We start from the raw sequence: 21,186 nt of genomic DNA, 5'->3' as shown, positions 1-21,186 counted from the left end.
ACTAATTTAGATGTCTGTTTGTGATTGGTGATTGAAAATACATTTGTTAAAAGTTTAAGCTTATTAAGACAAAGTAGTAATATTTTAAAGTTTTAATTTTTTAACATTTTTCTCACTCCTAAACCTATTTGCAGTCACTCCCTAGTCCCTTCACCTTCTTTCTCTGTGGATTTGCCTATTCAGAACATTTTAGATAATAGATAATACATTCATATTGTATGTGGCCTTTTGTGTCTGGCTTCTTCTAATTACCATAATTCAAGGTTCATCCATGCTGTTGTATGTATTAGTACTTCAGTCTTTATGAGACAAGAGCTGTGTTTGCTTTATATATGCAGTAGAATCATACAGTTAAAAAATGATTCAAAAACAGTAGTAAAATAACCATGTATACAAAAGACTGCTATAGTTTATTGCTGTAAACTTTTAACCATTTTGACTATCTTATCTCCATAGTTTAGATTTTGAAGAATGTGCTCATAAGTTGCTGAAAATGGAGTTTCCTGAAAGTCAAACAGTACGTTAATACTTTTTATTTCCTATTTACATGGACATATTGGTTATAAAAGTGTTTAAGGCACTTAATAGGTAGGTTTTATGCATTGGAACAATAGCTCAATGCTAAATATTCACTTTTAACATTTAGGTTTTCTGCAACTGGAAAATAACTCAAAGCTTATAGGAGTCCTATAGTTATTTCATATATGCAAATCACTCCAGTGAATTGTCTGATTGAATAATACATTGAAAAATATACTCTGAGAAACACCACACTTTACATAGAATTTCTGGGTGGTTGCCTATAAATCAAATTGTGACTTAAATACAATAGGAAATTTGTTCATTAATTAATTCCTGGTTCACTGTGTTTATTCACTAAAGCTTTCTTTTCTGGTAGAAATTATTCTACTTGGATATAGAAGCATTTATTTATTTCATTCATTAATTCATTTAGCAATCAGTGTATTCAGCATACACTATACCCTTTGCCATGTGTCAGGGTTTTAACAATTCATAAAGTAAATAGGGCCTTCTCTTAACCTCATGGGACTCATTGTCTTATAACTCAATATACTTGACTCTCAAAAGTATCAGAACCCTAATCCCAAATATAATAAAGATCAAATTGAACAAGTTAAATTATATTGTATGTTTTTTTACTGGCTGTCTTCTTACATTTATTGCTCTCTGCTCCTCTAGATTTTGGCCCTGGGAACCTGAGGCAAAGATTTGGTGATTTTATTTTTTCACTTTGCCTTACATATAGTACATTCCACACAGATGCTGGATTGAATGTAGCAGCTAGAGTGGTCTGTTCAGTTTCTAGCTCTTCTAGTTCTTGATTATCTGAGCTAAGTCACTGTTTGTCTTAAGGCTTAAGGGATTGGTAGGCTGTGGTCCAGGCCCATTGTTTATTTTTATAAATAAATCTTCATTAGAATAAAATAATGCCTTTTCATTGATTTACTAATTCCTCCGCCCCCCACCACCCCTCCACCACACACACACAGCCAGACTCTCCCCTACCCTCTACCCCCTGCCTTGGCTGTTTTCAACCACAATAGCAAAATAAGTAGTTTCCAGAGACATTGTGTTGGCTCTCAATCCTAAAATACTTACTGTCTGGTCCCTTACAGAATAAATTTGCTAATCTTTGTTCTGTAATGTAGATTTATTCCTAAAATGTCATGGTATGGAACTTTGAGAAAATTTATTCTTTTCAAATTTTAAAAATTTGGTTTTCTTTTTTAAAGTTTGTTTGATATATATTAATAAGTTTCCCTGTTTATACTCTGGCTGGACTTGGCATGTCATCCTTGGAAGAAAGTAAATAGTAAATTAACCTTTAAAATTATAATTGACACTGAAATTAAAGTAATTAATGTATGCTCTTGTTTCATTTGAGCAAAATTATTAAGTCATTATAAAAATTAATCCAGGGGACAGTTTTTCTGGAGTCAGTCTCACCATATTCTGATGATATTTGAAGGTATCTTAGTGCATCTATTTTCAAGCAATCAGAAGCTCCTAAAATTGTTCTAACATTTAATTGAAATGTTAAAATAATTAATTATGATAATCCATAGGGAATAATTTATCATTGCATTTAGTGTAGGGAAGATAGTAATTTGTTTTGCAGGTAGTGTTGACTTTTAGCAATGCATTGGCATATTACCATATTTTCTTGTTTATAATCTGATTAACTGCCATGTTGCAAAACACAATTTTGGTAGGAAAAGTTGAAAGTGAATTTTAATATATCCAGTTAACATAATATAGAAGAATTTAGAAAAGCCTCTTTTTAAGTTAATTAATAAGGAATTTAACAAAGTTTATGTTTTGGGGACTAGACATTTATAAACATTTAATTGAGTTAACTTGTAATGGATGCTTTTTAAAAAATGCTATCAATATTATGTCATCTGAAATACCTTGTATTTTAGAGTAAGGCATCTGCCTATGTTGTTTCAGGGTAAGTTATTCAGTTCCTAGAGCAGCACTGTCCAGTAGAAGTTTCTGTACTGATGGAAATATTTCCATTCTGTCTAGTACAGCAGCCACTAGTCGCATGTGGCTTTTGATTACTTGAAATGTGGCCATTGTGACTTAGGAACCAAAATTTCACTTTTATGTAACTTTAAGTAATTTAAATAACCACATGTGTCTAGTGGCTCCCATGTTGCACAGCACAGTTAGTGTTTGTTTTATGCTTCTCTGGTTTCCCTGATTGGCTACACTGAAAACCCCTCGCCCTGAACTCTCTGACATAAATTTACATAGATGTGTACAGTAACTGCTTATTTACCTAATTTTGTATACATTTACAATTTTTACTTAGGTTACATCTGTATTATTGACTATGACAAAATGGTTAATTGAAAATATAAAGATAAAACTTAAGTGAAAGAAGATATATTTTGTTTTTATAGGAATGCTTTCTATTTAAAGAAACCAAATAAATTCCAGTTACTATATTTCTGTAAAAATTATTTTAGATATTTCTAATAAATGTTTTCTAGAAAAAGATAGTCAGTTCTATAGTGATGGTGCAAAAATGAATTTCTGCCTATTTCATTTCCTCTCCATTCACTATGTTGCCCAAGTTACTTCATCTATGAAGCTGCTGCAATCATTAGGATTATTTCAGGAATTAATAACATTTATTAATTAAAAGTATAATTAGTTAAGTATAAATCACTTGTGATGATAATATTTTCTGATCAGGGATTTATTTATTAGTTGAACAGAATTTTCAAGTTTTTTCAAGGAACCTAAATAGCTGATCATATAGTGATTCCATTTATTTATATAGATACAGGTATAGATAAACTTATATGCATAACATTTATTTTCAGGCTAGAAAATTCAGCCACCAATGTGGTTTTTTTTTTTTTGTCCTGTTATTTTTTACATTTTTCCTTTGTCAACCAGAAGGTTAATATTTTTATTTTAATCTTTTTTTTTTTAATTTTATTATGCATATGTGCATACAAGGCTTGGGTCATTTTCCCCCCTGCCCCCACCCCCTCCCTTACCACCCACTCCGCCCCCTCCCTCTCTCCCCCACCCCCTGAATAACCAGCAGAAACTATTTTTGCCCTTATCTCTAATTTTGTTGACGAGAAAGTATAAGCAATAATAGGAAGGAACAAGTGTTTTTGCTGGTTGAGATAAGGATAGCTATACAGGGAATTGACTCACATTAATTTCCTGTGCGTGTGTGTTACCTTCTAGGTTAATTCTTTTTGATCTCACCTTTTCTCTAGTTCCTGGTCCCCTTTTCCTATTGGCCTCAGTTGCTTTTAAGGTATCTGCTTTAGTTTCTCTGCATTAAGGGCAACAAATACTAGTTAATTTTTTAGGTGTCTTACCTATCCTCACCCCTCCGTTGTGTGCTCTTGCTTTTATCATGTGCTCAAAGTCCAATCCCATTGTTGTGTTTGCCCTTGATCTAATGTCCACATATGAGGGAGAACATATGATTTTTGGTCTTTTGGGCCAGGCTAACCTCACTCAGAATGATGTTCTCCAGTTCCATCCATTTACCAGCGAATGATAACATTTCGTTCTTCTTCATGGCTGCATAAAATTCCATTGTGTATAGATACCACATTTCCTTAATCCATTCGTCGGTGGTGGGGCATCTTGGCTGTTTCCATAACTTGGCTATTGTGAATACTGCCGCAATAAACATGGATGTGCAGGTGCCTCTGGAGTAACAGTCTTTTGGGTATATCCCCAAGAGTGGTATTGCTGGATCAAATGGTAGATCAATGGCCAGCTTTTTAAGTAGCCTCCAAATTTTTTTTCCAGAGTGGTTGTACTATTCTACATTCCCACCAACAGTGTAAGAGGGTTCCTTTTTCCTCCGCATCCTCGCCAACACCTGTTGGTGGTGGTGTTGCTGATGATGGCTATTCTAACAGGGGTGAGGTGGAATCTTAGCGTGGTTTTAATTTGCATTTCCTTTATTGCTAGAGATGGTGAGCATTTTTTCATGTGTTTTCTGGCCATTTGAATTTCTTCTTTTGAGAAAGTTCTGTTTAGTTCACGTGCCCATTTGTTTATTGGTTCATTAGTTTTGGGAGAATTTAATTTTTTAAGTTCCCTGTATATTCTGGTTATCAGTCCTTTGTCTGATGTATAGTTGGCAAATATTTTCTCCCACTCTGTGGGTGTTCTCTTCAGTTTAGAGACCATTTCTTTTGATGAACAAAAGCTTTTCAGTTTTATGAGGTCCCATTTATCTATGCTATGTCTTAGTTGCTGTGCTGCTGGGGTTTCATTGAGAAAGTTCTTACCTATACCTACTAACTCCAGAGTATTTCCTACTCTTTCTTGTATCAACTTAAGAGTCTGGGGTCTGATATTAAGATCCTTGATCCATTTTGAGTTAATCTTGGTATAGGGTGATATACATGGATCTAGTTTCAGTTTTTTGCAGACTGCTAACCAGTTTTCCCAGCAGTTTTTGTTGAAGAGGCTGCTATTTCTCCATCGTATATTTTTAGCTCCTTGTCAAAGATAAGTTGCTTATAGTTGTGTGGCTTCATATCTGGGTCCTCTATTCTGTTCCACTGGTCTTCATGTCTGTTTTTGTGCCAGTACCATGCTGTTTTTAATGTTATTGCTTTGTAATATAGTTTGAAGTCAGGTATTGTGATACCTCCTGCATTGTTCTTTTGACTGAGTATTGCCTTGGCTATTCGTGGCCTCTTGTGTTTCCATATAAATTTAATGGTAGATTTTTCAATCTCTTTAATGAATGTCATTGGAATTTTGATGGGAATTGCATTAAACATGTAGATTACTTTTGGCAGTATCGACATTTTTACTATGTTGATTCTACCAATCCATGAGCATGGGAGATCTCTCCACTTTCTGCAGTCTTCCTCAGTCTCTTTCTTCAGAAGTGTATAGTTTTCCTTGTAGAGGTCTTTCACATCTTTTGTTAGGTTTACACCTAGGTATTTGATTTTGTTTGAGGCTATTGTAAATGGAATTGTTTTCATACCTTCTTTTTCCGTTTGCTCATTGTTAGTGTATAGAAATGCTAATGATTTTTCTATGTTGATTTTATATCCTGCTACCTTGCTGTAGCTATTGATGATGTCTAGAAGCTTCTGAGTAGAGTTTTTTGGGTCTTTAAGGTATAGGATCATGTCATCTGCAAATAGGGATATTTTGACAGTTTCTTTACCTATCTGTATTTCTTTTATTCCTTCTTCTTGCCTAATTGCTCTGGCTAAGAATTCCAGTACTATGTTGAATAGGAGTGGAGATAGTGGGCATCCTTGTCTGGTTCTTGATTTTAGAGGGAATGGTTTTAGTTTTTCTCCGTTAAGTATAATGCTGGCTGTAGGTTTGTCATATATAGCTTTTATAATGTTGAGGAACTTTCCTTCTATTCCTAGTTTTCTTAGAGCTTTTATCATGAAATGATGTTGGATCTTATCAAAGGCTTTTTCTGCATCTATTGAGATGATCAAGTGGTTTTTGTCTTTGCTTCTGTTAATGTGGTTTATTACGTTTATTGATTTTCATATGTTGAACCACCCCTGCATCCCTGGGATGAAGCCTACTTGGTCGTGGTGAGTAATCTTTTTGATGTGTTGTTGAATTTGGTTTGCCATTTTTTTGTTGAGGATTTTTGCGTCAAAGTTCATTAAGGAGATTGGCCTATAGTTCTCCTTTTTGGAGGTGTCTTTGCCTGGTTTTGGGATAAGTGTAATACTGGCTTCATAAAATGTGTTAGGCAGTTTTCCTTCCCTTTCTATTTCGTGGAACAGTTTAAGGAGGCTTGGTATCAGTTCTTCTTTAAAGGTCTGATAGAATTCAGCAGAGAATCCATCAGGTCCTGAACTTTTCTTTTTGGGGAGACTCTTGATTGCTGCTTCAATTTCATTTTGTGTTATAGGTCTATTTAGGTGATTAATTTCCTCTTGGTTCGGTTTTGGATGATCATATGTATCTAGAAATCTGTCCATTTCTTTAAGATTTTCAAATTTATTTGAATATAGGTTCTCAAAGTAGTCTCTGATGATTTCCTGGACTTCCATGGTGTTTGTTGTTATCTCCCCTTTTGCATTCCTGATTCTACTAATTTGGGTTTTTTCTCCTCATTTTAGTCAGGTTTGCCAGGGGTCTGTCGATCTTGTTTATTTTTTCAAATAACCAACTTTTTGTGTCATTAATTCATTGTATGGTTTTATTAGTTTCTGTTTCATTGATTTCAGCTCCTATTTTTATTATTTCTCTCCTTCTGTTTGTTTTGGGATTTGCTTGTTTGTTTTTCTAGGAGTTTGAGATGTATCATTAGGTCATTGATTTGGGATCTTTCAGTCTTTTTAATATATGCACTCATGGCTATAAACTTTCCTCTCAGGACTGTGTTTTCATTTTCATTAACTTCCAGGAACTTTTAATTTCCTCTTTTATTTCATAGATAATCCATTGTTCATTAAGTAATGTGTTATTTAGTTTCCAGCTGTTTGCATGTTTTTGTCTTTACTTTTGTTGTTGAGTTCTACTTTTACTGCATTGTGATCAGATAGTATGCATGGTATTATTTCTGTTTTCTTATATTTGCTGAGACTTGCTTTGTGCCCTAGGATATGATCTGTTTTGGAGAAGGTTCCATGGGCTGCTGAGAAGAATGTATATTATGTAGAAGTTGGATGAAATGTTCTGTAGACCTCAACTAGGTCCATTTGATCTATTGCATATTTTAGATCTTGGATTTCTTTATTGATTTTTTGTTTGGATGACCTATCTATTGATGATAATGGGGTGTTAAAGTCTCTCACAACCACTGTGTTGGTGTTTATATATGCTTTTAAGTCTTTCAGGGTATGTTTGATGAAATTGGGTGCGTTGACATGGGTACATACAAGTTGATAATTATTATTTCCATTTGGTCTATTTCCCCTTTTATTAGTATGGAATGTCCTTCTTTATCTCGTTTGATCAATGTAGGTTTGAAGTCTACTTTGTCAGAGATAAGTATTGCTACTCCTGCCTGTTTTCAGGGGCCATTGGCTTGGTAAATCTTCTTCCAGCCTTTCATCCTAAGCCTGTGCTTATTTCTGTCAGTGAGATGGGTCTCCTGTAAGCAACAAATTGTTGGATCTTCCTTTTTAATCCATTTCATCAAGTGGTGCCTTTTGATGGGTGAATTAAGTCCATTAACATTAAGTGTTAGTACTGATAGGTATGTGGTGAGTCCTGTCATTTAGTTGTCTTAGTTGTTTGAAGGTTTGATTGTGTGTACCTAAGTTGAGGTTACTCTCTACTGTCTTGCTTTTCTTTTCCTGTGGTTTGGTGCTGCCTGTCTTTTCATGGTTAAGTTGGGTTTCACTTTCTGTGTGCAGAATCCTTGCAGAATCTTTTGTAGTGGTGGCTTTGTGGTCACATTGTTTTAGTTTCTGCTTATCATGGAAGACTTTTATTGCTCCATCTATTTTGAATGATAGTTTTGTTGGGTAGAGTATCCTGGGGTTGAAGTTATTTTCATTCAGTGCCTGGATGATCTCAACCCACGCTTTTCTTGCTTTTAATGTTTCTGTTGAGAAGTCTGGTGTGGTTTTGCTGGGTTTACCTTTGTATGTTCCTTGTTTTTTCTCTCTTACAGCCTTCAGTATTCTTTCCTGAGTTTCTGAACTTGTTGTTTTAATGATGATATGTCGCGGGGTAGTTCTATTTTGATCTGGTCTGTTTGGTGTCCTGGAGGCCTCTTGCATCTGTATGGGAATATCTTTCTCTAGATTTGGGAAATTTTCCGTTATTATTTTGTTGAATATATTACACATTCCCTTTGCTTGCACGTCTCCTCCTTCTTCGATGCCCATGATTCTCAAGTTTGGACTTTTGATGGAGTCGGTGAGTTCTTGCATTTTCTTTTCACAGGTCTTGAGTTGTTTAATTAATAGTTCTTCGGTTTTTCCTTTAATTACCATTTCATTTTCAAGTTCTGAGATTCTGTCTTCTGTTTGTTCTATCCTGCTGGATTGGCCTTCCGTTTTGTTTTGCAGTTCTGTTTCATTCTTTTTTCTGAGGTTTTCCATATCCTGTGTGGTTTCCTCTTTAATGTTGTCTGTTTTTGTCCTGAGTTCATTTATCCGTTTATTCATCGTTTTCTCTGTTTCACTTTGGTGTTTATACAATGCTTCTATGGTTTCCTTTATTTCTTCTTTTGCTTTTTCAAATTCTCTATTTTTGTTGTCTTGGAATTTCTTGAGTGTCTCCTGTACATTTTGGTTGACTCTATCCAGTATCATCTCTATAAAATTCTCATTGAGTACCTGTAGTATGTCTTCTTTTAAATTATTCTTGTGGGCTTCATTGGGTCCTTTGGCATAGTTTATCTTCATTTTGTTGGAGTCTGGATCTGAGTATCTGTTCTCTTCATTCCCCTCTGGTTCCTGTACTAATTTTTGGCTGTGGGGAAACTGGTTTCCCTGTTTTTTCTGTCTTCCCGTCATTGTCTTTGGTGTTGTTACTGTCTGTGTACTGTGTGCAATTAAGTATTTTCTAGCTTGTAATAATAATAATGGTAATATTTAGAATGGAAGGGTGAGCTGAGATGGAAAGCAAGAAGGTAAAGAAAGGGGGAAAACAAATACACAGACAAGAAGGAGAAAACAGAACAAGGTATCAGATAAGAAAGTTTCAAAGGTATAAACAGGGAGCGTTAGTGTACTAATCGACAGTAAGCTGAACAGACATTAGAGAGACAGAGAATTGAAAATCAAAAATAAAATAGAAAGATAAGAAAAATAAAAAATAAGTAAATGAAAGAAATATCTATATATAAAAATGAATTAAAATAAGATGAAAAATAGAAAATTAAAAAAAAAAAACCAAAAAACCTCCAAGTTCAAATGCAGTGAAGTTTCAGTCTTAATAATTTGTGTGTCTGTCTCAGTCTCCAATCCTGGAAATGGTGCCTCAGATGTTGTTCTGTAGTTGTCTCATCAAAGGGGATGCATAAAGTAGAAAAAAACTACACACGCACACACAAATAAACCCCCACCAGGTGTCCCAAGTTCAAATGAAGTACAGTTTCAGTAAGTTTTTCAGCATGCAGGTGTAATTCGGTCGTTCTCTCATCAAGAGTAGGGAGAAAAAGAAAAAAAAAGAGTGTGGAGACAGTTCTGAGAATGGTATCTGTGGCTGTGGCTTGCCTGCCCGCTGCTGTCAGCCTACTCTTGCTGGCGGTGTTATTTATGCAGATCTCTGGGGTGAGGTTAGCACTCACCTGGCCCAGCAGGCTTTGTTTACTCAGATTTCTCCTGTGCGTGAGCCTCTGCTACAAGCTTTCCCTTTCCAAGCACTGGGAAAGGTGACACTGCACCAGCATTGTCAGGCCTGTGTGTTTATTTACAGTTCATGTGGGAGGTGGGTCTTCCCCCCCTCCTGTGGAGTTTTCCTCCCACTGCCACTTTCAGAAGCTTTCCTGCTCCTGATTACTGGGTGGTGCTGCTGCTCCTGCCGGCTGCCATGTTTGTTTACAGTTCACGTGGGAAGTGGGTCTTCCCTCCTCTCCTGTGGAGTTTTCCTCCCTCCGCCACTCTCACAAGCTTTCCTGCTCCTGGTTGCTGGGCGCGCGCCCCTGCTTCTGCCATAGCCCCTCCGGCCAGGCTGGTTTGTTTATTTACAGCCCCAGGAAGGATTCCCTTCCCCCGATCTTCGGTGTTCAGTGCACCCCACCCTCTTTCCTGCACATCTTATTTGTTCTTATTGCTTATTAGTCAGTTTCCCTTTTTTCCCTGGGTGGAGGTCAGTCTGTCCAGGGGGCTATGCTGCTCTGGCCCAGGCTTGTCTGTGGGAGTACTGCAGTACTGCAAAGCTCACCTGGTCCATGTCTTCCCAAGCCGTCTGGGCGCAGGCGACCCGCAGCCCAGGGGCCCTCCTGGTTTCTCCGTTTAACTTGAAGTGGAGATTCTCTGAGCTGGCTGGAGGTGTGGAGGGGTCAAAATTATGCCTCTTCTCAGTGATTATGCCTGCAATGTGTGTCTCCAGCGTCTCTCCAAGATTTCACGATAGGATGTTCGCTTTCTGCTTCCTCCCTCTAGCCGCCATCTTGGAATCACAAGAGGTTAATATTAAAGTTATGCCCATTAGTGCTTCTGTGAAGACTCATCATGTTCTGCCTTTACTGTACTCACCAAATATGTTATTTTTGATAGATGTACAACAAAATTGCTAGATGACATGTTGGTGAATCTATAGTTCAAAGATCTCTACATAGAATCCTTCAGAATAAAGTATATTCATTGTCTCCCTGATTTGTCTGTTTCATATACCAGGTTTTCAAGAAATGTACTTAGAATATTATAATTAATCAAATCAGCATAAACAGCTTTAGATGCTTTCAGCCAGGCTAAAGACTGTAATATTATGAGCTGAACATTGAAGTTTTTTAAATAAGTTAACAAAGTTTTTAAACTTGTATATAAAAACACAGGCAGTCACATTAGTAAATCATCATATAGCATAGATCCACCGTGTTTTGAATCATTAATCCAATTCTTTCTCCAAACAGAAAGAACTCTGCAATATGATACTTGATTGCTGTGCCCAACAAAGGACATATGAGAAATTTTTTGGCTTATTAGCTGGGGTGAGTTCTAGCCTCATTATTCATGTTGGAATTTAATAGAAGCCCTAACAGAATTCTTAACAGGAATATAGTGAATCAGTCATTCTGCTTTGTGATCTAATACAACAATATATCTTTGCTGAAAGCAAACTGTTCTCCGTTGGTTCAGATTTCCCTCTCCCTTCAGTTTCCTTTTTTCCCACTGCATGTTTGTAGTCACTTCACTTTGCATGTCATTTTTTTAGTACTTTTTGAAATTCTACTTTCTTTGTAACAATTTCCTAGTAGAGGACAGTTAAACTCTGCCTTTTCAAAATCTCAAAGCATTTTCTAAAGTTAGGAACATGCTCAGGCATTATAAAGTATGATCTAAAACAGTTTTTTAAACCCAAACTTTACCCACAAGGTAGAAGAATATATGCATAGTATACAAATGTATATGTCCGGGGTCAACTACACGTATAATTTTGTTTTAGCTTATAAAATACAGGTAGATAGAGATCATATATATAAAACTTTGGTGAACATCATATAGCACAGAAAGATTTAGTAATGATATATTTTTTAAAGTATTAAAACTATTTCATTTGTATTCAGTAAATTTAAGAGGATTAATATGATTATAATTATATTGGCATTCACTTTTTACTGGTATTAACATAATTTTTTATTTATTAGCGGTTTTGCATGCTAAAAAAAGAATATATGGAATCTTTTGAAAGTATATTCAAAGAGCAATATGATACCATCCATCGCTTGGAAACAAATAAACTGAGAAATGTTGCCAAGATGTTTGCTCACCTTCTATACACTGATTCACTTCCATGGAGTGTAAGTAGTTGGGTCAATATTTATACTTCTGTCCTAATCCTCTATTATTCTCAAATATGTACTAATTATAACCTAGCTGTACTTATCCTGTTAGGAAATATGAATTAAAATGAAAGTAGTATGCTTTTACTGTAACTGCTGTCTTTGAGATTATATTCATGTAGAATGGGATCAAAAAACTAGGTTAAATAAGATGCAAGAATAAGAAATACTATCCTGGATTTATATAGCGGTCCAAATCAAAGTGCTTTTTAATAGCGATGCTGGGACTATACTTAGAAAATATTGTGTATTCATCTTTTCTGTGCATACACACATTTGTGCACACTCATATCACAAAAAAGAGATGTATTCTCCTATTTTAGTGGCCTATGTGTCTCTGAATTATTGTGCCTATTTCCTAAGAGGATAACTTTCTATAATTCTTGGTAGGACTTGAGAAATCATTGTTCTAGGAGGATATGTTCTTTTGAATGGACATTGACATTGGTAGGCAGTAGAGAAGAGAGCCATAGTCAAAGAACAAAGAAAAGGTATCCTTGATGGAGAAATGTGCACTAAATTAGAATTTGAAATGTATTTATTAAGCTAATATTTACTGCACAGTTAATGTTCACTCAACCACCGTTATTTAGCTACTACCTGTGTGTTCAGTCACAGGAGGCTTAGAAATGAATATAAATGAATCAATGATTCATTTCATGAAAGAGGTAATGTATATCCATGGCAATAATGCAGGATAAAAATTGGTAAATTATAAGAAAAGCAAACTTGGTAGAGAAATTTATTTTTTTTAAAGAGGGAGAAAAATAATATATAAGAGGACAAAAGAGGGCCACATTGTAGAATTATCATAAGCTATTGGCAGAATGAGGCAATACCATTTTTGTTACATATATGGGATAACGTTAGTAGCACTTCAGGCTATGTTAAATAGGCATTTGTAAGCTAACCCAGAAGCCTAATCATAATAATTGTCGTAATTTGCCCCAAAATATCTCTCCATGAGTTTGTTTTTAACCTGCAGTTTCTCTCTGTCTTTACTTTCATGTGTATTATATGTGCTGTACAAAACTGCAGCTTAATGCTACAGTAGCATTTTGTCCCAAAGCCTCATAGGCACTATACTTTGATGAGTGAAGTTTAAGAGCAGTAATCTTTACTTCAGTGTTATATGCTCAAGACAAGATGTCTTCCCTGCTATAAAAAGCACATTACTCAAGAAAGAAAATGAAAATCCATTTCTGTAACATCTTAACATTTCAAAATTATTAATAGAGAAGTAGTCTTAAACTTTGCCAAGAGATAATACATGTCAGCATAAGGGAAGATATTCAGAGATAATTCTGGTGGGAGGTAAAAATAAATCATAATTTTAAGAGATACTTAAACTTATTGATCATTTTGTCCTATTTTTGAAAACCAAATAAAATTGTCTCTTTTTTTTAAACTTTTAATTTTTAGGTTCTTGAATGTATAAAACTGAGTGAAGAAACCACTACATCATCTAGTAGAATCTTTGTTAAAATATTTTTCCAGGAACTGTGTGAATATATGGGTCTTCCTAAACTTAATGCAAGATTAAAGGATGAGTAAGTTAACCATGAAACAATTTTAGTTTTATTGTCCTTAGACATTCCCCTCTCCCCCATCTTAGCAGATGCAAGTCTATCTTTGGTTATGAAAAATAAGAGCTAAGGCCCTAGGGCTTTCTTTATCGGAATAGTTTGAATACAGAATTAACACCTCTTTCACACAACCCAGCAGCCCTTCATTTTTTTTTTCCCCTTAGCACATTGAGTCATGTGCTCAGGATGGGAGAGCTGCTGATAGTTTGGGATTCTGTCAGTGTGTGTGTTCCAAGAGTGAGTGGTGGTTCACATGTGACAAGTAACTGTCACAGCCAGGTATGAAGAAGCTTGAGGAGTGGCAGGAAGGGTGTAACAGTGTATGATCTCAAGTTTTCAATCTGAGACCTCACAAAAATGGGAAAAAAAAAAAAAAAAAAGAACACTCAAAATTATCTTTTCATGGTCACTGGGAATCTTTAATAATTAGTATTTATTATTTTTGTTTTTACCCTAGTTCTGAGTAAAATATCAAAATAATCAATACTTTGTTATTAATGGATAACAGCATATATAGATAAATATCAGTCATGTCGTTGTTCATATTATTACATGGAACTACACTTTTGTTCTAGGACCATTATGTAATCCCTATCTCAACTTTGTTACTTCCTAGCCATTCAGATCACTTGTTGCTACATAGATAGATTTCTTCTCCAGTCTGCTGATGTCATCCTTTCAATTTCTCAGTTATTAACTGCCAAGCACAGTAGTCTTTCTCAGTCCTCATTTCCCTTCACTTCTCTGCCTCAGTTAACAGTTGATCACTTGTTCACTTTCTTCTCATTCCTCTTATTAAGTCTCTATCCCCTCAACCTGCTTTCCATTGTTAGTTCACCAAATGACCCCACTCGGTTCTCTCTGCTGTATCTGAGCCATTCTTTCCATTCCTCTTGGTTTCATACAGTTGTATTTCATCCCTATCTGTTTTATCAAGCTCATCTGGTCCCTCTTCACCAAGATGTACTCTAGCCACACCAATATTGCCACACTTGTTAAGCATGTCTGAAGCTTCCCTTTACCTCTGTGTCTAGTGCTCGCAGTGCCTCTCTTCCTGACCTATTTAGCAGATAGTTAGTCAGTCTTCTTATATTTTACCCTTTTCTGTGAAACACTTTTTCCTGACTCCCATTTGGTTGTCACTTAATGTGGCGCTCAAAAACACATGTCCCATACTATATTGTATTATTAGTGTTTTTTGTTTGTTCCCTTCTAAAGATAAATAATTATGTACTCAGTCGTCATCTTTGATCTTTATTGACTACCTCTTCCCCAGTGCTTCCCACAATGCTATATATGAATGTGTAGATGTTGTAAAAATAAAGGAAGTGTTAACATTTTCTTTTATATATACTCACATAAAATATATATACATAGGTATATATGCATACATATATATACACACATATATGTGTATTTCTGTATATATTTATGTATTCTGTGTGTGTTTGTATATTGAAAGTTTTTTTAAAAAATCTTTATTGTATAGTTTTGAAAATCAAGTTTAGTAAATTGTTCTTATGCTATTTATTTCATTTAGATAGCTTTTGACCCAACTGTAAATGCATAAACTACTCAGTTGATTATATTTCACTTGATAATTTAATATTCAGAGAATCTAAAAAATGACATAAGGACATATCTTTATCTGTTCTATTTTGTTCATTCTTTTTTCTTTTTTAGAACCCTACAACCCTTCTTTGAAGGATTATTACCCCGAGACAATCCAAGAAACACTCGGTTTGCCATCAACTTCTTTACTTCAATAGGGCTTGGAGGCTTAACGTAAGGATTATATTTGGAATTTTATTTTCAGCTTACAAAATTATCTCACAATTACTTTTGAAGCAGAATTTAACAGATTATATTTCTAATTAGGGATGAATTGCGAGAGCATCTCAAAAATACACCAAAGGTCATTGTGGCACAGAAACCAGATATTGAGCAAAATAAGTCCTCCCTGACCTCTTCAGCATCGTCCTCATCAGAGTCCAACTCGTCTGACTCTGACTCTGATAGCAGTGAGAGCAGCTCAGAGTCCTCCAGTGAAGACAGTGACTCTTCATCCTCCAGTAGTCAGAGCTCTGGTTCAGGTACTGCAGCTCGTTTATAATATATCCTGCTCTTTTCTAATAATACAGTGCTGCTGATACTTATAACAAGGGAAGACTATCATTTGGATGCTGCTTCTGTCACAGTTAATATTATAAGACCATCTATCACCATTTTCATAGAAATAAAGATATTTCAATGGCAAGTATTTATTTGAATGATGACTGAAATACCATTCATTTCTGTAATCTAGTTTATAGGAGTTATCCAGATGCTTATATTTATAAGAAATTTTAGTTCTTTAAAAGTAAAGCTTTATGTTAGTAATTTACATATGTCACACATGCAGTGTATACCTTGTATGGTATGTGGATTTTTGTAGAGAACACACCCATATAACTAGCACCCAGATCAAGAATTACCCAAATCCTAGAAGCTATCTGTTCTCTCCCATTCACTACACTCTTCTCATCCTCAAGACAGCTGCTGTTCTGATTTCTGATTTGTGATTGATAAATTAGTATTATCTGTTTTGAGGGGGGTAGTGGGAGTTTTTTTGAGGCAGGGTCTCACTTTGTAGCAAAGGTTGGCCTTAAACTCACTAGCCCGGGTTGGCCTTGAACTCTGATCCTCCTGTCTCGGCCTCCAAAGTGCTGGGATCATAGGAATGTGCTACCACACCTGGTTGTTTTGCTTATTTTTAACTTTAGAATTACACATTATGAATTCCTTTATGTGTAGCTTATTTCTTTCATCATTATTTCATCATTAAGTTATGTTCATATTATTGCATTTATAGTTCATTCCCATTAGTACATAGTTTTCTAATATATAAATGTGCTATGATATATATTTATCTTTTTTACTCAGTGGTCATTTAGATTTACAACTCCCAGCTTATTAATTGAGATGGAGGCTCACTAACTTTTTTTTGCCCGGCTGACCTTGAACTGCAATCCTCCCTATCTCTGCCTTCTAAGTAGAGAGTATCACAGGTATCGGTCACCACGCCTACCCCTGCATCTTTTGATGACCATTCGTATATACAGATAGTCCTTAATCTTTCATAATTTCATTTGTTTTTTTTTAATTTTACAATGAATGATGTGAAAGCTATAATGAATTCAATGGAAACTATGCTAAGAATTTTTTATTTATTTCATTTTTGTTTTCTTTCTTGTTTATCTTTTGTTTTCTTGAGGCAGAGTGTTGTTATATAACCTAAACCGACTTGAATTTCCTCTATAGCCCAGACTGGCCTTGAAATCATGATCTTCATGACTCAGCCTCCTGAGTATAGGATTATAGGCATATGCCACAATGCCTTAAATTTTGATCTTTTCCCAAGCTAGCAATATGTACCATAATGTTCTTTTCCAATGCCCAACAGTAGGCTAATGTAAGTGTTCTGAACATGTTTAAGGTAGGCTGTACTAAAGTATGGTGTTTACCGGGTTAAGTGTCTTAAATGCATTTTATGGTATTTTCTTTCTTTTTTTCACAATTCCAGTGAATATTACTTAGGCTCATATTAAATAGGACAGAGCTAAGAATTGCTCTCCTCGTTTGTAGGCATAATTCACAACACCCTCTTCATGATCATTGTCTTGCTGTTTCTCCTCAGCTGGCTTCATTAGTTCTCTACAATTATGTAATATCCACAGCATGGTGGTAGGCCTGATCAAAAGCTCGAGTCTTTTCAGAGTGGTGGATAGTAAGTGATAGTCACAGCTAATGGAGACTTTGCTTCATTTTAAAGGTACACTGAGGTCAACTCAGACATACTGTTCTGGTCAAACTTTATTTACAAAGCTGTCTGAATTGTATTGTAATCATCACTGGTTTCTTCCACAAAGCTGGAGGTGGCTGACTCCAAGTCACCAAAAAATTCAAAGTCTGAATGTGTTCCCCTAGTACACATCTGTGGTCAACTCTAGGTCTACAGTCCAGTCTGGATCAGTGGTTGCATCTTGGCTACCCCTAGACCGGCAGTTAACTCTGAATCACTAGATGATTCTGGTAGGTTACTTTACTGGTTGATTTTGGGAGTAGTGTGGGGAAAGCCATAGCCAGAACACACAAGACAGAGGAAGGAGCTCAGAACCTTCCGGTGAGGGCAGGAGTCCAGCAGGTGAGCAGGCAGGAAGGTAGGCCATTTTTGAATATTGAGCATAACCTCATCTTAAGTTGAGGAAGATGTATATGCGTGTGTACACATTGGATTCTCTCTGGATATGTACCTCTAAATGGAGTCTCTGTTGAAGGATATACACATACTTGATTTTGATAAATACTGCCAGTTTTCTAAGTGGTTATTCCAAGTTACACAACTACCATCTATGTATTGGCCATCTTTTTCATTTTGGCCATTCGGATAGCTATGTAACGATACTACCTTGTAGTTTTAGTTTTAATTTTACGTTTAATTTACAGTTCTGTGATCACTAATGAAGTCAAGCATCACTTCATTATTGGCCGTTAAGATATTTTCTTTTCTTTTTTAGCTAAGTGGCTGCTCAAGTTCCCTGCCCCCCCTTTTTTATTTTGTTTTTTATTAAGTTAAATTTTCTATTGATTTATAGACCTTTCTGTATTCTGGATATATATTTTTGCTGCATAAAATATATGCACATATATGTATATATAGTGTATATATGTATGTATATAATATATTGCAAATAACTAGTCCCATTCTTACCTTTCAAGCCCTATGAACCTGCCACAGCTCTGCATCTTTTTATCTTTCCCTCAAAAGCAGCCCTCAATCAGCAGATGGTCCCAGGGAGAAAGTGGCTGTAGAATGTCAGCCAATTTCTCTGTACTTCCACTTTCTCCTGAATTTTTGGCCCTTCTAGTCCTCATTTTATAACCAGTTCTCTGATGCTGTTATTTTTTAACTTTTATTTGGAACTAATTTCAGATGGAATCTGCATATACCACTCATCCAGGTCCCCCTAATGTTAGCTTCTTATATAAACATAGATTAAACTATATTTATTTAGCTTATATAACTTAAATTATATTAACTGAATTATAGGAGTTAACATTGGATTAATATTATTAACAGTATTTTTTAAATGATATACAGATCTTACTTGGATTTCACCAGAAGTAAAGAAGCAGATGAATTCGTCAGGAACCAACAAATAGTGTCCTTTTTCATCTTTCAGGATCCTGTTTGCATGAATTGCATAATCCTCAATCTTTCAGCTTTCTAGGCTGTTTGTGCTTACTGTCTGACTCTCTTAAGTTCTCTGGTTACTTATTTTGTAGTCCTTCAGTGTAGATACTTACCTGATGCTTTTTTATGCCTAGAATGAGAGTAGACATTTTTAGCAAGAATGCCATACAGATGATATCTTCTTAGTGCATTTTTATCAAGGGTCTCATAATAATATTAGTATATTTTATTTTTGTTGACATTATCCTTGATCACTGTATTGGGATGATGTTTGCTGGATGTCTTCACAGAAACTGTTTTCTGTATTTAATTAATATCTTATGTGGAGATATTTTAATACTATGCAAATCTTTCTCCTCCAGCTTTCACTTACTAAATTTGCCAGCCATCTTTGGATCTTTGTCTGTAACATTTATTATTGTGGTGTTTGCCTTATGGTTAGTTTTCTATTGATATATCTTCTTCTGCAATTAGTAATTCAATTTCTTATGTAAGAAAGTTGTCCTCTTCCCTCTTTCATTTATTCAGCCATATGTTTATATCAGTATGGACTCATACATACTTACCTTATTCCGAATTTTAAAGTCCAGTGCTATCATTTATTTTGTTCAAGTTATTTTACCTTTGGCAATTAGGAGTTACTCTCGCTTGACTCCTGTGTTCTTTTGACATCCTTGTCCTTTCCTTGGGCATTTCGTTCCATTATAGCATCACAAGTTGTGTCAAATCTTCAGTGCCTTTAAAAACAGAAAATTTTAAAATCTTACCTGATATTTCTCGTTTTCAGCAGAAGCATAGATTTTCTATAGTCTTCTTCCTTATCCCAATTGGAAATGGAAATGTTGTAGTGAAGCAGTTTTTCAAAGTTCGATCCTGGTTCATTTTCTGAAGATATGTATTGTTTTACACAAGATGAGCTCTGCTTTCTTGCATTATAATATCTTGATCTGGATAAGGGATTGTCTGCTTATCTAAAATGCATATTCTTTGTTGTTTTTTATGCCTTATCTCAGAAAGGTACACTTTTCCCTGGAGCCTTAAACTAGAAGGCTAGTCTTTATACACTCGTTCCATAGCCTGTTACATTTCAAAGTGTTTTACATACTATATGACATCCAGCATTACGGGGCTCTCAGTGTTTGTATTAAAACAAGATTCCATTTGCTCATGGGAACTTTTGTTCTTGAATTGAGATGATACGAACACTGTTCATTTAACATTTGCTTCTTAATTCTACAGAATGTATTTCATGGTATCCATTTTGAGAACAGATAACACAGCATGAATTGCTGCAGTAAGGGAGCTTGCTGATTCAAAGTTAATTTATCTTATCTTACAATTTTAGTAGAGAACTTTGTTTTATTAATAAAATATTAAATAGCATAAAAGCAGTATGAACTGTCTCCAAATTGGAAAGCTGGAAAGCAAGCCTAGCAGGCAGAGGGTAGAGTGAATATTGTTTTGTGGCTGAGTGTTAATGTCAGCAGAGCTGTGAGAGTGTGTAGAGGAGGGTCAGAGAGACGTTGCTTTAGCACAGAGCCAGATGGTTTCTGCTTGGGTAGCTGCAATTCATTGGAGCTGTTTGACAGGAACCAGAGAGAGAAGTCCTTAGTGGCAAACCAACTAACTGTACCATGTGACAAGGGTAGGCATTTAGCAATAGAAATAGAAGATAATGCAGTGAGATTTGGGTAGTATTTGAGCAAGAATTGGCAGTTTTCTGCCATGCCTTTTTCTTTCTGTATACATAGGAAGTTTTGAAATTTTACTCACCTTAGCACATTTGCTTTATGTTCCCAAATTAAATAACAAAGTTATTGAATTTATTTTAGAACTTAAAATGAGGTATCGCCTATATTTTATATTTGTGGTTGTACCAGTAAAATTAAATCATTCAAGATTTTTTTTAAGTTTTTGCAGAAACCAAGCCTTTGTGATTCTCAGAAAGTCTGTAACTATATATGCTAACACAGCTTCTCTTACTGGTACAGCTAGTGACTATATGGTAAGCATCACAGAGCAGAACTATTGTTTTCATAGAAAAAGTTTTTATTTGGAAAACACACATTTATGCTGTTATAATTGCAGTTGTTCCACTCCTTCTACCTTTAGAAAGTGATGTTTCTAGTGTGTGTAATCATTGTGTTTTGATTATGTTCTAGACTTAGCATTAATATTTCATATGATGTAATACACATGGGCTAGAATTTCTGTTTTGGGATAAAGTATATAAGTGAAAATGTACCATTTCTAGTCACTTCATAAATTTTTTTGTAGCATTTGCTATAGTTTATTTAAAATTCCTGTTTATTGTCTTGAGTCTGAAACAATACTTTTGTAACTAACATTGAGACATTGGATATTCTTAAAGATTACCCATCTTATAAAACATT

General features: G+C 35.2%; 1 protein-coding gene across 1 annotated transcript in view; it reads left to right on the top strand.

The window, feature by feature from the left end:
* The window catches only part of Cwc22 (CWC22 spliceosome associated protein homolog), an 81,366-nt gene that overhangs the window by 48,756 nt on the left and 11,424 nt on the right, over positions 1 to 21,186 (top strand). The window contains exons 14-19 of the mRNA XM_074071213.1: positions 457 to 517; positions 11,045 to 11,122; positions 11,780 to 11,932; positions 13,397 to 13,524; positions 15,244 to 15,345; positions 15,439 to 15,653. Coding sequence (XP_073927314.1) covers positions 457 to 517; positions 11,045 to 11,122; positions 11,780 to 11,932; positions 13,397 to 13,524; positions 15,244 to 15,345; positions 15,439 to 15,653 — 737 coding nt within the window. The remainder of the gene's footprint in view (positions 1 to 456; positions 518 to 11,044; positions 11,123 to 11,779; positions 11,933 to 13,396; positions 13,525 to 15,243; positions 15,346 to 15,438; positions 15,654 to 21,186) is intronic.

Source organism: Castor canadensis, chromosome 4, assembly GCF_047511655.1.
Source record: "Castor canadensis chromosome 4, mCasCan1.hap1v2, whole genome shotgun sequence".
Taxonomy (NCBI): Eukaryota; Metazoa; Chordata; class Mammalia; order Rodentia; family Castoridae; genus Castor; species Castor canadensis.
Note: the sequence above shows the minus strand (reverse complement) of the source record. Positions and strands in the feature narration are given on the sequence as shown.